The sequence below is a fragment of the Trichomycterus rosablanca genome, chromosome 23, assembly GCF_030014385.1.
Source record: "Trichomycterus rosablanca isolate fTriRos1 chromosome 23, fTriRos1.hap1, whole genome shotgun sequence".
NCBI lineage: Eukaryota > Metazoa > Chordata > Actinopteri > Siluriformes > Trichomycteridae > Trichomycterus > Trichomycterus rosablanca.
The window spans coordinates 15,617,899-15,631,126 of record NC_086010.1 but is presented as its reverse complement, the minus strand read 5'-3'; the positions used below and the strand labels follow the sequence as shown (position 1 = coordinate 15,631,126).

The window sequence follows — 13,228 nt, the reverse complement described above, 5'->3', positions numbered from 1 at the left end:
TCGCTGAGTAAAGTATTCTTTCTTTCATGCAATTACACCTACAAAATACAACATTATTGAAATAAAGAAGGAAATAATAGAGAAATATGAGAGTTGTTGTTGTTTCTGGTAGATACATTTTATATAAAAAGACAGAAATGTATTATGGTGTAAGGTACAGCACACATACTGTACTGAAATGTGATGTGTGTTATGTACAGTACTACTGCGTATTGTTGTTTATTATTGCTTATTACAGTAATGTCTATTCTATAATTTAAGATTTAAGGGAAAATATACTTGTATTTATAACAAAAAAGAGCATGTAAGACATTAGAAAGGTTAGGTAAGGGGGTGGTTTGGGAGGTCTGGCACAGATTAATTCTGTTTACATTATTTCTTATGGGAAAAATAGCTTTAACTAACAAACATTTTGACTTAAGAACAACCCTTCGGAACCAATTAAATTCGTAAGTCAAGGGTCCACTGTATTTTATACAACCTTTTCACTGGGATTAACAATCCCAACATTTTTATGTCATCACTAATCCGCTCTCTATAATGTCTACCAACATTCACCTTTCCCAGGTGACTTTTCATGACATTTGCAAATCATCTCACCTCCATTTACTTAAATATTACATCACACTAAAAGCGTCCTCTCTACACTTTCCCCAGAAAGTTTTTACATATGCAAATAAGATGGTAAAAAGAACAAAATGTTACAGTCAAAAGCACTAGATGACACTACTGCCCAAACTCATCATTGGTATATTGTATTTAATTAGATTATCAAGTCCGAAGTTTAAAGACAGTTGTATAAGGCGTGTATACTACGTAGACATCCATTGGTAATAAGTTAACAGTTAATTATATAAAATATATGCACAAGGAAAGGCCACAAAGACGAGGCTTGGTGAGATTGATGTGGAAGAACTCTTGTGGTCTCTGTGGCCAAAACGGAAACAAAGACACAAATAAAAGACACAAAAACAATCGCAGCCCGCAACAGAGAAAGTGAATAGAACAGGGATAGAACAGTCATGCATTACTTATGTACTGATTCAAAGTAAAACCTATTGTAGTCAGTTGGGTAGGACAGTGAGTCGGGAGTCATTTGCAAATAACTTGGCTCTTGTAGTACAATTCATTTTAATGTAATATGATTTGGTGATTCATGAATCGTTTTTAGGTTAACTGAATCTCTGGGTTTTGCCTAAATCGTGTTCTACACCATACACACTACAAATAATAAAAATAAAAATGTATCATGTGTGCGCTGCACTCTCTATTTAATGATGAGTAATTCGAAATGAACTTGACTCATACATTAATTATTTAAAAATTCAAAAGAGTCATTTGAAAGTAACCGAATCCGAAATTACAATTAAAATGAATTAAAACGGTTCTGATTCATCATGAACCGATTCCGCTTAGAGTCGCTCGGTCGCAAGTAGGAGCTGAATCGCCGGACGTTGGGTTGCGTCCAAAATAGCGTCCTACGCCCTATACACTACAACTAATGACATATACACTTAAGGTTCGCTGAACTTCCTATTTAGTGGCTTGAAGCAACACGTTGCAGTGAGTTGTAAAAGCTTAAGAGTGTATCAAAAGTGCTACGCAGTACGATGAGTTTTGACTAACAAAACAAAGCGCACTATATAGTGCACTACGTATAATGTACGGTGTGGATTAGGATACGAGGCCGGGTTGAACTTGCGCACTGCGTCAGACTCACAGCGTTGTCTACGCATTTACGTAAATACGGAAGCAGCGTGTGTAGTTAGTGTTTATGGTTGGAATCGGATGGATGAATGTATGAATGTGTTTTCTGGGACAACGCGTGAATTTAAGTCTGACTGGCGGAGCGCGTAAACTGAAGGATGATCCCAGTATCGGTGGTGGTGTGTGTGATGGGCGGGTGGTGCGTCGTTTATCTTATGGACACGTTTTTAAGGGTAAAACATGATTGAGTCCCAAATTGCTTAATATTAATACAATAGTGCACTACAGAGTGCACAAAGGCCAGTTGTTTGTACCCTATGTAGGGCGCATGTATAGAGCGCATGGAATGTAATCAGTATGTGTTATTATTAGCTTTAGAGCTAACGGGTTAAATAACATACTAATGACAGTAATGGTTAATGAAAGCACACAATACAAACATTTTCTTAAATAATAAGTACAATAATATGCTACAGCTAAATCCAAACTAAAACTAAAAACCATTATCCAAAATAAACGTCAAAAGTTTACACCCCATTGTCTGGTAGGAACGTCCCAATACTTTTGTCTATATAGTAAGGCTTTACCAAAAGAGTGAAGACTGTTATTGCAGAATCTTTATATTAATGCCAGGTGTACATAAGCTTTAGCCCATATATAGTGTTAAATATCTGCTCAGACATTAGCTAGGCTCTCAGGTGGCACAGTTGTAAAGTATGCCATCCCACTACTGCTGAGATCTGTGGATTCAGGGTTCGAACGGCAGCTTGACTATCAGCCGGTTGGGCGTCTGCATGGCCACAATGGCGTAATGATGAGCTAGCCTTATGGAAGCACACTTGTCAGTGCACCCTTAGTGCCGGTCCCAAGCCCTGATAGATATAGGAGGGTTGCGTCAGGAAGGGCATCCGGTGTAAAAACTGTGCCACTTGGTATGCGGACCAATATAATAATCATAATATTCTGTGTGTTTTATGTTGCAGTCGTCCAGCTATATGAAGATCCGCTATGAATCGTGGCTCTCTTCAACTGGCTTGACTCTGTCCCCGTTTCACATTCGCTGGCACACCAACATGTTTAATCCATTGTTTGCCAGATGCGCCCATCTCAACCCCCACTTTCTGTATATATGGTAGGTGCTTTTATACCAGCAACACACACAACCGTGATGCGCTCGTACCAGCACTGTGCATATTATTATAATGCAGGCTGGCTGTAAAGTCATAAAAGCACCACACACTACTGTGATACGTCCAAACTAGACCATGCAAATCACCATAATACACACTGGTTGCACACACTACCATGGTGCACATGGTAAAGGCACCACACATTACTCATATCACTATAATACACACTTTCTAGCTGCACACACTCATAAAAGCACCAGACACTATGATAATACACCCATATTAGACCATGCAAATCACCATAATACACACTGGTTGCACACACTACCATGGTGCACATGGGATACTTCCCTTAGGACGTTTTGACTAACCGATTGCTAGGATCGCCTCATGGTTCAAATTAATCAGTAAACATGAGGCACTTGAACGCTACACTATACGTGTGTTGCAGGTTCAGCGCTGGGATGGTGTTCGGCGTGGTTGCCATGTTCGGTTCTGTAGTGCTCCTGGGTCGAACTCTGCTGCAGACTCTGGCTCAGATGATGTCTGAAATGCCCGAGGGTTCCCATGAGCAGGTCCTGCAGGTTGTGGTGAGTACAGAACCAGAACCACTTTTTCTTACTGGTATCGTTGTATAGGGTTTAGTTTGCATGTACAGAACAGACACATTTGAATTCGCACATGGCTTTCTGTCCACTACATGTTCTCTTTCAACAAGCCTCAGGTTAGCAGGGTGTGTCAGCCTTATCTGGTTTACTCGGCTGGACTTCGGCCATATGCAAATAAGCTTTTGTTGAACCTAAATTGAGCATCTCTTATCACACACTGGGTGCATCCTGTTTCTTTCCTCGAATCTTTTATTTGACTCCGACCTCCACCTCTCTGGGATGCGATGGAGGAAGGTAAGTACACAAGAATGGCTGCCCCCACAAACCCCCTATTTATCCTATTTTGTGTCCCCACAATGGCTTGGTTCATATAAAGCCATACGACTCGGACAGTCCTGTCTTACTAGGACTACCCTGGACTGGGCGTCAATCCATTGTTGGACTTGGCCATTTGCCCCTCAGACATAGCCAATCATGTTTGTGTAGATGCCCTGTATGTACAGTGTATCACAAAAGTGAGTACACCCCTCACATTTCTGCAGATATTTAAGTATATCTTTTCATGGGACAACACTGACAAAATGACACTTTGACACAATGAAAAGTAGTCTGTGTGCAGCTTATATAACAGTGTAAATTTATTCTTCCCTCAAAATAACTCAATATACAGCCATTAATGTCTAAACCACCGGCAACAAAAGTGAGTACACCCCTTAGTGAAAGTTCCTGAAGTGTCAATATTTTGTGTGGCCACCATTATTTCCCAGAACTGCCTTAACTCTCCTGGGCATGGAGTTTACCAGAGCTTCACAGGTTGCCACTGGAATGCTTTTCCACTCCTCCATGACGACATCACGGAGCTGGCGGATATTCGAGACTTTGCGCTCCTCCACCTTCCGCTTGAGGATGCCCCAAAGATGTTCTATTGGGTTTAGGTCTGGAGACATGCTTGGCCAGTCCATCACCTTTACCCTCAGCCTCTTCAGTAAAGCAGTGGTCGTCTTAGAGGTGTGTTTGGGGTCATTATCATGCTGGAACACTGCCCTGCGACCCAGTTTCCGGAGGGAGGGGATCATGCTCTGCTTCAGTATTTCACAGTACATATTGGAGTTCATGTGTCCCTCAATGAAATGTAACTCCCCAACACCTGCTGCACTCATGCAGCCCCAGACCATGGCATTCCCACCACCATGCTTGACTGTAGGCATGACGCACTTATCTTTGTACTCCTCACCTGATTGCCGCCACACATGCTTGAGACCATCTGAACCAAACAAATTAATCTTGGTCTCATCAGACCATAGGACATGGTTCCAGTAATCCATGTCCTTTGTTGACATGTCTTCAGCAAACTGTTTGCAGGCTTTCTTGTGTAGAGACTTCAGAAGAGGCTTCCTTCTGGGGTGACAGCCATGCAGACCAATTTGATGTAGTGTGCGGCGTATGGTCTGAGCACTGACAGGCTGACCCCCCACCTTTTCAATCTCTGCAGCAATGCTGACAGCACTCCTGCGCCTATCTTTCAAAGACAGCAGTTGGATGTGACGCTGAGCACGTGCACTCAGCTTCTTTGGACGACCAACGCGAGGTCTGTTCTGAGTGGACCCTGCTCTTTTAAAACGCTGGATGATCTTGGCCACTGTGCTGCAGCTCAGTTTCAGGGTGTTGGCAATCTTCTTGTAGCCTTGGCCATCTTCATGTAGCGCAACAATTCGTCTTTTAAGATCCTCAGAGAGTTCTTTGCCATGAGGTGCCATGTTGGAACTTTCAGTGACCAGTATGAGAGAGTGTGAGAGCTGTACTACTAAATTGAACACACCTGCTCCCTATGCACACCTGAGACCTAGTAACACTAACAAATCACATGACATTTTGGAGGGAAAATGACAAGCAGTGCTCAATTTGGACATTTAGGGGTGTAGTCTCTTAGGGGTGTACTCACTTTTGTTGCCGGTGGTTTAGACATTAATGGCTGTATATTGAGTTATTTTGAGGGAAGAGTAAATTTACACTTTTATATAAGCTGCACACAGACTACTTTTCATTGTGTCAAAGTGTCATTTTGTCAGTGTTGTCCCATGAAAAGATATACTTAAATATCTGCAGAAATGTGAGGGGTGTACTCACTTTTGTGATACACTGTATGTATGTATGTATGTATGTGTGTGTGTATGTATGTATGTACAGTGTATCACAAAAGTGAGTACACCCCTCACATTTCTGCAAATATTTCATTATATCTTTTCATGGGACAACACTATAGACATAAAACTTGGATATAACTTAGAGTAGTCAGTGTACAACTTGTATAGCAGTGTAGATTTACTGTCTAAATGGCTGGCAACATAAGTGAGTACACCCCACAGTGAACATGTCCAAATTGTGCCCAAAGTGTCAATATTTTGTGTGACCACCATTATTATCCAGCACTGCCTTAACCCTCCTGGGCATGGAATTCACCAGAGCTGCACAGGTTGCTACTGGAATCCTCTTCCACTCCTCCATGATGACATCACGGAGCTGGTGGATGTTAGACACCTTGAACTCCTCCACCTTCCACTTGAGGATGCACCACAGGTGCTCAATTGGGTTTAGTCCATCACCTTTACCTTCAGCTTCCTCAGCAAGGCAGTTGTCATCTTGGAGGTTGTGTTTGGGGTCGTTATCCTGTTGGAAAACTGCCATGAGGCCCAGTTTTCGAAGGGAGGGGATCATGCTCTGTTTCAGAATGTCACAGTACATGTTGGAATTCATGTTTCCCTCAATGAACTGCAGCTCCCCAGTGCCAGCAACACTCATGCAGCCCAAGACCATGATGCTACCACCACCATGCTTGACTGTAGGCAAGATACAGTTGTCTTGGTACTTCTCACCAGGGCGCCGCCACACATGCTGGACACCATCTGAGCCAAACAAGTTTATCTTGGTCTCGTCAGACCACAGGGCATTCCAGTAATCCATGTTCTTGGACTGCTTGTCTTCAGCAAACTGTTTGCGGGCTTTCTTGTGCGTCAGCTTCCTTCTGGGATGACGACCATGCAGACCGAGTTAAAGCAGTGTGCGGCGTATGGTCTGAGCACTGACAGGCTGACCTCCCACGTCGTCAACCTCTGCAGCAATGCTGGCAGCACTCATGTGTCTATTTTTTAAAGCCAACCTCTGGATATGACGCCGAACACGTGGACTCAACTTCTTTGGTCGACCCTGGCGAAGCCTGTTCCGAGTGGAACCTGTCCTGGAAAACCGCTGTATGACCTTGGCCACCATGCTGTAGCTCAGTTTCAGGGTGTTAGCAATCTTCTTATAGCCCAGGCCATCTTTGTGGAGAGCAACAATTCTATTTCTCACATCCTCAGAGAGTTCTTTGCCATGAGGTGCCATGTTGAATATCCAGTGGCCAGTATGAGAGAATTGTACCCAAAACACCAAATTTAACAGCCCTGCTCCCCATTCACACCTGGGACCTTGACACATGACACCAGGGAGGGACAACGACACATTTGGGCACAATTTGGACATGTTCACTGTGGGGTGTACTCACTTATGTTGCCAGCTATTTAGACATTAATGGCTGTGTGTTGAGTTATTTTCAGAAGACAGTAAATCTACACTGCTATACAAGCTGTACACTGACTACTCTAAGTTATATCCAAGTTTCATGTCTATAGTGTTCTCCCATGAAAAGATATAATGAAATATTTGCAGAAATGTGAGGGGTGTACTCACTTTTGTGATACACTGTATGTGTGTGTGTGTGTGTGTGTGTGTGTGTGTGTGTGTGTGTGTGTGTGTGTGTGTATGTATGTATGTAAAATTCCTATATGAACAAGAGATTTGTGTCGATCCCGCCAGGTACCGGGTGTGAACCTGCCAGTCAGCCAGTTGGCCTACTTCTTCGTGGCTATACTCGTCAGTGGGCTCATACACGAGTTCGGCCATGGCGTAGCAGCACTGAGGTAAGAGCCTGGTGTGTGTGTGTGTGTGTGTGGGGGGTATCCTGGATTCTATTTGGTTAATTTGATGGTATATAAATTCTATGATGTGAGTCTTAGCTCTGCTATCGACCAGCCGGGCGCCCATATACAAACAATAATTACAATAATGTGGACAATCTGCTGGCTGATTGATTGCACCCGCAAAGACACGGGGAATCATGGGGATCAGTGCGTGACTCTAAGTGCACGATACAGATCCCCATATGAACCCAACTCATGCAGGTGAAAAGTAGCGGTCTGTACTGCACATGTATCGGAGGGGGCGTGTTAGTCACACCTCTCATCGGTCAGGATCTGAGGTGAGCAGCAGTAGAGGGAGGGAAACCGATGGCATTTGAGAAAGCATTGTGTCCGTTCTGTGCTGTTTGCAGGGAGCAAGTAAGGCTGAATGGATTTGGCATGTTCATGTTCGTGATCTACCCCGGTGCCTTCGTGGATCTGTTCACCACTCACCTGAACCTTATCTCACCTGTACAGCAGCTGCGCATCTTCTGTGCTGGTGTGTATCTGCACACGGACGCTGTGTGTTCTGTTTTTTATCGGAACTGCCACTAGATGGAGCCAAATCTCTTGTTGTCATCAAACTCACGATGTCCTGTTGCTTTATGATTTAATGTGTAGGAGTTTGGCACAACTTCATGCTGTGTGTAGTCGCTGTGTGCTTCCTCCTCCTGCTGCCCTTCCTCCTCTTCCCCGTCTACTACACCGGAGCAGGAGCCCTCGTCACAGAGGTGATGGAGGTCAGTAGGATTTTGAGGCATCTGTTATCAACGTTTATGCCATTTTAATCGAACAGTCCTTATCACTTCACCCTGCTCTGTCTCTCCCATGCTTTAGGGTTCTCCGTCGAGTGGACCTCGCGGCCTGTTTGTGGAAGATCTGGTGACTAGTTTAGAAGATTGTGCTGTCAGAGGGGTGGACGACTGGCACTCTTGCATCCAGCAAATTGCCCATCAGCCACAGAGAGGGTACTGTGTCCATGAGGCCACCCTGCAGCTCAACCGAGCAGCGGGCAGAGGTAACAAACAGAATAAAATAAGGGACATTATTAAAATGACTAATATTTTTATTTAAATATAACAAAGTATAATGATTTCATAATAACCACCATAATACTAAAAATAATAATAATTAAATTATAATAATTAAATTAATGCAATTTAATAGATAAATCAGGTTAATAATAATAATAATAATAATAAACCAATAAATAATAAAAGTAAACATTATAAGTAAACCAAATAATAATAATAATAATACCAGTAATTAATAAACATAATAATAATTAAAGTACCTAAATATGTAATTAAATAAAAGACATAGACAAGTGTATTAATACTGTGATTATTGCTAATATTATTAATAAAATTACAATATGAAATATGGGGTATTATTATGTTTCAGTAACAAAAATACTAACAATAGTAATAACAATTAAATAATAACAGTAATGAAATTATTATATTTTAAATTATAATAATTTCATAATAACCACCCTAACACTAAAAAATAATAATAATTAAATTAATGTAATTTAATACAGAAACCAGGTTAATAATAATAGTAAACATAATAAAATAAATAATAGTAAACCAAATAATAATAGTAGTAACAGTAACGAATAATCATAATAACAATTAGCTAAATATGTAATTAAATAAAATTACAGTTAAGTGTGTTAATACTGTGACTATTGTTAATATTATTAATATAATAACAATATAAAATAGAGCATTCTTATTTTTCAGTAATAAAATTTTAATAATACCAACAACAACAATAATAATAAATAAATACAATAAAAGGTTGCATTTGTTTTATTATTATTATTATTATTTTTAAATTCATAATAACCACCATAAAGTAATAACTAAATTAATGCAAATTAATAGAGAAACCAGGTTAATATTAATAGTAAACCAAAAAATAATAATAGTACCAATAATTAATAATCGAAATAATAATTAACTAAATATGTAAATAAATAAGACAGTTAAGTGTAATAATATTGTGATTATTTTTAATATCATTATTATTATTATTAATAATTATTATCATTATTATCATTATTATTATTATTATTATTATTATTAATATTGTCATTATTATTATTATTATTGTCAATATTATTATTATCATTATTATTATTGTAATTATTATTATTAGTATTATTATTATTGTCATTATTATTATTAATATTATTATTATCATAATTATTGTCATTATTATTAATATTATTTTTGTTGTCATTATTATTAAGATTATTATTATTATCATTATTATTATTAATATTATTAATTATTGTCATTATTATCATTATTATTATTATTGTCATTATTATTATTAATATTATTATTATTATCATTATTATTATTAATATTATTATTGTCATTATTATTATTAATATTATTATTATTGTCATTATTATTGTCATTATTATTATTATAATTAATATTATTATTATGAATATTATTATTATTATTGTCATTATTATTATTAATATTATTATTATCATAATTATTGTCATTATTATTAATATTATTTTTATTGTCATGCAATGTATTGGCACCTTCACCAGAACACCAGAAATGGAAACCCCATTAATGTGCCGCCCTGTCTCCTCCCTTCGCAGCATACAAGCGCCTGGACGGCACGATGGAATGCTGCAGCAACAACAGCCTGACTGACCTCTGCTTCTCATACACCAAAAACCTCAACGCCAAACTGGTCAGTCACCACATGTTCCCAATCTGACCCGCTGGGCCGCGCCTTCACTTTCCGTTCCTCCTGCTCAGCCGCCTCTCTCTCTCTCTCTGTCTGTTCCAGTTTGCGTGCCTACCAGCTCGTAAGACCATCCAGGCCAGCCGCACGTGCCTCACCGACTCGGACTGCGGGGCCGAGTTCACCCCCAGCGTGTGCGTGATCCCCTCGCTGGAGAACCAGACGCGCCTGATCCGGGTCAAGCACCCGCCCCAGGCCGACATGCTGTTCGTGGGATACTGCTCTCACCTGCAGTACTCAGGTCAGACCATGGGCGTGTTTGATTGGACGGTATGATAGCTGCAGAAATCGGATTTGGCCGGTAATCTGATCCCTGCTTTTACATGCACTTAAGTAATCTGATCATAGGAAATCTGGTCAGTAATTGGATTTTTCCGATGGGTTGCATGGCTGCTTGTGTGGACGCTGTACGTGTGTGTGTGTGTGTGTGTGTATGGGCACAAATTCCTACATGCACATTTTATAATCCTTTACATCAGTTTAAAGTTAAATGGATGTGGTTTTTTTCTGCAGTGAGTCTGACCAACTTCGTGCCGCGTCTCGGCTTCCTCCACCTGGACCTGCCGGTGATCCTGGAGACTCTTTGCAAGTATCCTTTTCAAGTAGCTTGGTCTAGATACGTCTAAGCCACTGGCGAAATATCAGCTGGCTGTTTCCTCTAGTTCTGTATGGCTCTCGCTGTGGTTCTATGGAGTCCTAAAGCCAATAACGTATCTGGAATCATTCTGTTGTGTGATCTTCCCTCCTTAACTCTCGCCCTCTAAGGTATCTGGTGTCGTTATCGGGCGCCCTGGCGGTGGTCAACGCCGTCCCCTGCTTCGCTCTGGACGGTCAGTGGATGCTGAACTCCTTTCTCGAGGCCACGCTGAGCTCGCTGCTCCCTGAAAAGAGCAGCCGTGAACTGCTGGGCTTCTTCATCCTGCTGGGGGGCAGCGCCCTACTGGCCGCCAACGTGGCTCTAGGCTTATGGATGGTCACAGCGAGATAACGGACACTCGCCCCCGCCTCCGGTGGGAGATTCGGAGGGCGGGGGAGTTCTCTTCATACAGGTGGAGAGATTCCCAGAATGCATCACTGTTAGAGAAAGGAGACGCCCAGGGCGAGATGACACCGGCGGTGTTCTGGCAGGGCGCAACGCAAAGCGCGGCGTAACGCAGCCGCCGTCTGCGCACACATCGAATTCACTAAAGCTGTAGCTCATTCCATTCATGCACCTGACACCACATACTGATCGCACTCTGTTCAGATGCAGTTTACACAGTAGAATGTTCAAAAGTATGTGGACACCTCTCTAATTATTATTCTATACAGTAAAATCAGTTCTATGGACACAGATTCCTACAGATACGTTCCAAAATATTGTGGATCGCTTTCCCAGAAGAGTGAAGACAGTGCCCATGGTTCCTAGCACATGGTAAGGTGTCCAAATACTTTTGGACCTGTGTTGTAAATATATTAAGTCTGGCTCGCACGAACTAACGGTGAATAATAAAGTTACCTGGCAACCTTTGATCTCTCGTCCTTGCAAAATTCACACAAATTGGATCAGTAGAATGTTCAAAAGTATGTGGACACCCCTCTAATTATTATTATTGTTATTATATACAGTCAATTAAGTTGTAACAAGAATTTGAAGAACTTACCTTAAAAATCGACACAAATTCCTACAGATACGTTCCAAAATCTTGTGTTTAGCCTTCCTAGAAGAGTGAAGACAGTGCCCATGGTTCATCTAGCACAAGGTCAGGTGTCCAAATACTTCTGGGCATGTATTGTACATGTATTAAGTCTGGAACACACAAAGCAAATGGTGAATTTTCAAGAGATCTGGCAACCTTTGCTCACTCTTCCTTGCAAAATTCACACAAATTGGATCACCCTGTGATGGGTCAAGTTCTAGTCCATGGTTTTTAAACTCACTGCTTAATTTACAAGCCCCCCATGGGCTATTAGGGGTCTCAGTGAGGGGTGCATCGACCAGCCAGCAGAGGTCACGCTAGTAATTGGAAGGTAGCTGGTTCAAGCCCCACCTCTACCAGGACCCCTGAGGTGTCAGTCGGACTTCTTATTGGATCCCTGGGGCGGATCTAAGAATACGAAGGACGTCCTGGAGAAATTCTGATAGCACACTTTGATCCTCAGTGTTGTACTTGTGTGATTGCCGGACCCAGTGTTTATCTTACAGGACCCACTGTGACTCTGACCAGAATGAAAAAAATACTGACAATGAATTAGTGAATAAATAGTGATTTGCTGCCTAAATGCTTTTTATTATTATTATGATTATTATTTTGGTTTGTGTTCCTTTAGGGGCAGTTGTAGCTTAGTGGTTAAGGTACTGGACTAGCAATCGAAAGGTCGCTGGTTCAAGCCCCACCGCTGCGTTTGCAAAAAAAAAAAAAAACAGTGTGTATAATTGACATGCAGTTCCATGCTTTGCCGACAGATGTCGCCAGATATATATAAGTATAAAGTGTATTTCTGTCGCCATCTAGCGGTAAAGCAGTGGTGGTGCATTTAGTTAAACAGTAATTATACTAATAGACCACTGAAGTCGTGCGTCATTCTGTTGTCCTCGTTATGCCCATATTTGGAGACCCCGGGTCTAACTCAGATTTCCTATGGGAAATTTGAATGTGGTTTTCAAAAAATCGACTCTAACGCAATCTGTGCTAAATTAACATGTTCAGAACCCTGTACGTTTTGTTCTGTGTACATTTTTCTCCTGTACATCACTGGATCCTCTGAATTACGAGGCCAATGTTTATCTTACAGGACCCACTGTGACTGACCAGAATGAAAAACAATACTGACAATGAATTAGAGAAGAAATAAATAGTGATTAGCTTCATGCTCAGTCTGCTGCTGAAATGTGCTATAACACAAGTTTAAAAGTGAAACAGTGTGGAAAATCCAGCTAAATACAGTTGTTGATCCAGATCCCGCTGAAGTAGACCAGGTGAGGAAGCTCCTACCACGTGTTCACCAGCAATTAACCCACGTCAAC

The 13,228-nt window shown here is 41.0% G+C and overlaps 1 protein-coding gene across 1 annotated transcript; it reads left to right on the top strand.

Moving 5' to 3' along the window:
• Window positions 1-1,687: 1,687 nt before the first annotated feature.
• mbtps2 (membrane-bound transcription factor peptidase, site 2) lies at window positions 1,688-12,483 on the top strand. The gene is made up of 11 exons (XM_062985469.1): window positions 1,688-1,940; window positions 2,691-2,839; window positions 3,289-3,427; window positions 7,298-7,401; window positions 7,812-7,939; window positions 8,062-8,180; window positions 8,278-8,458; window positions 10,073-10,167; window positions 10,267-10,462; window positions 10,735-10,810; window positions 10,987-12,483. Exons 1-11 carry the CDS (start codon window positions 1,866-1,868, stop codon window positions 11,207-11,209), a joined length of 1,485 nt encoding a protein of 494 aa, XP_062841539.1. The 5' UTR covers window positions 1,688-1,865; the 3' UTR covers window positions 11,210-12,483.
• The last annotated feature ends 745 nt before the right edge of the window (window positions 12,484-13,228 follow it).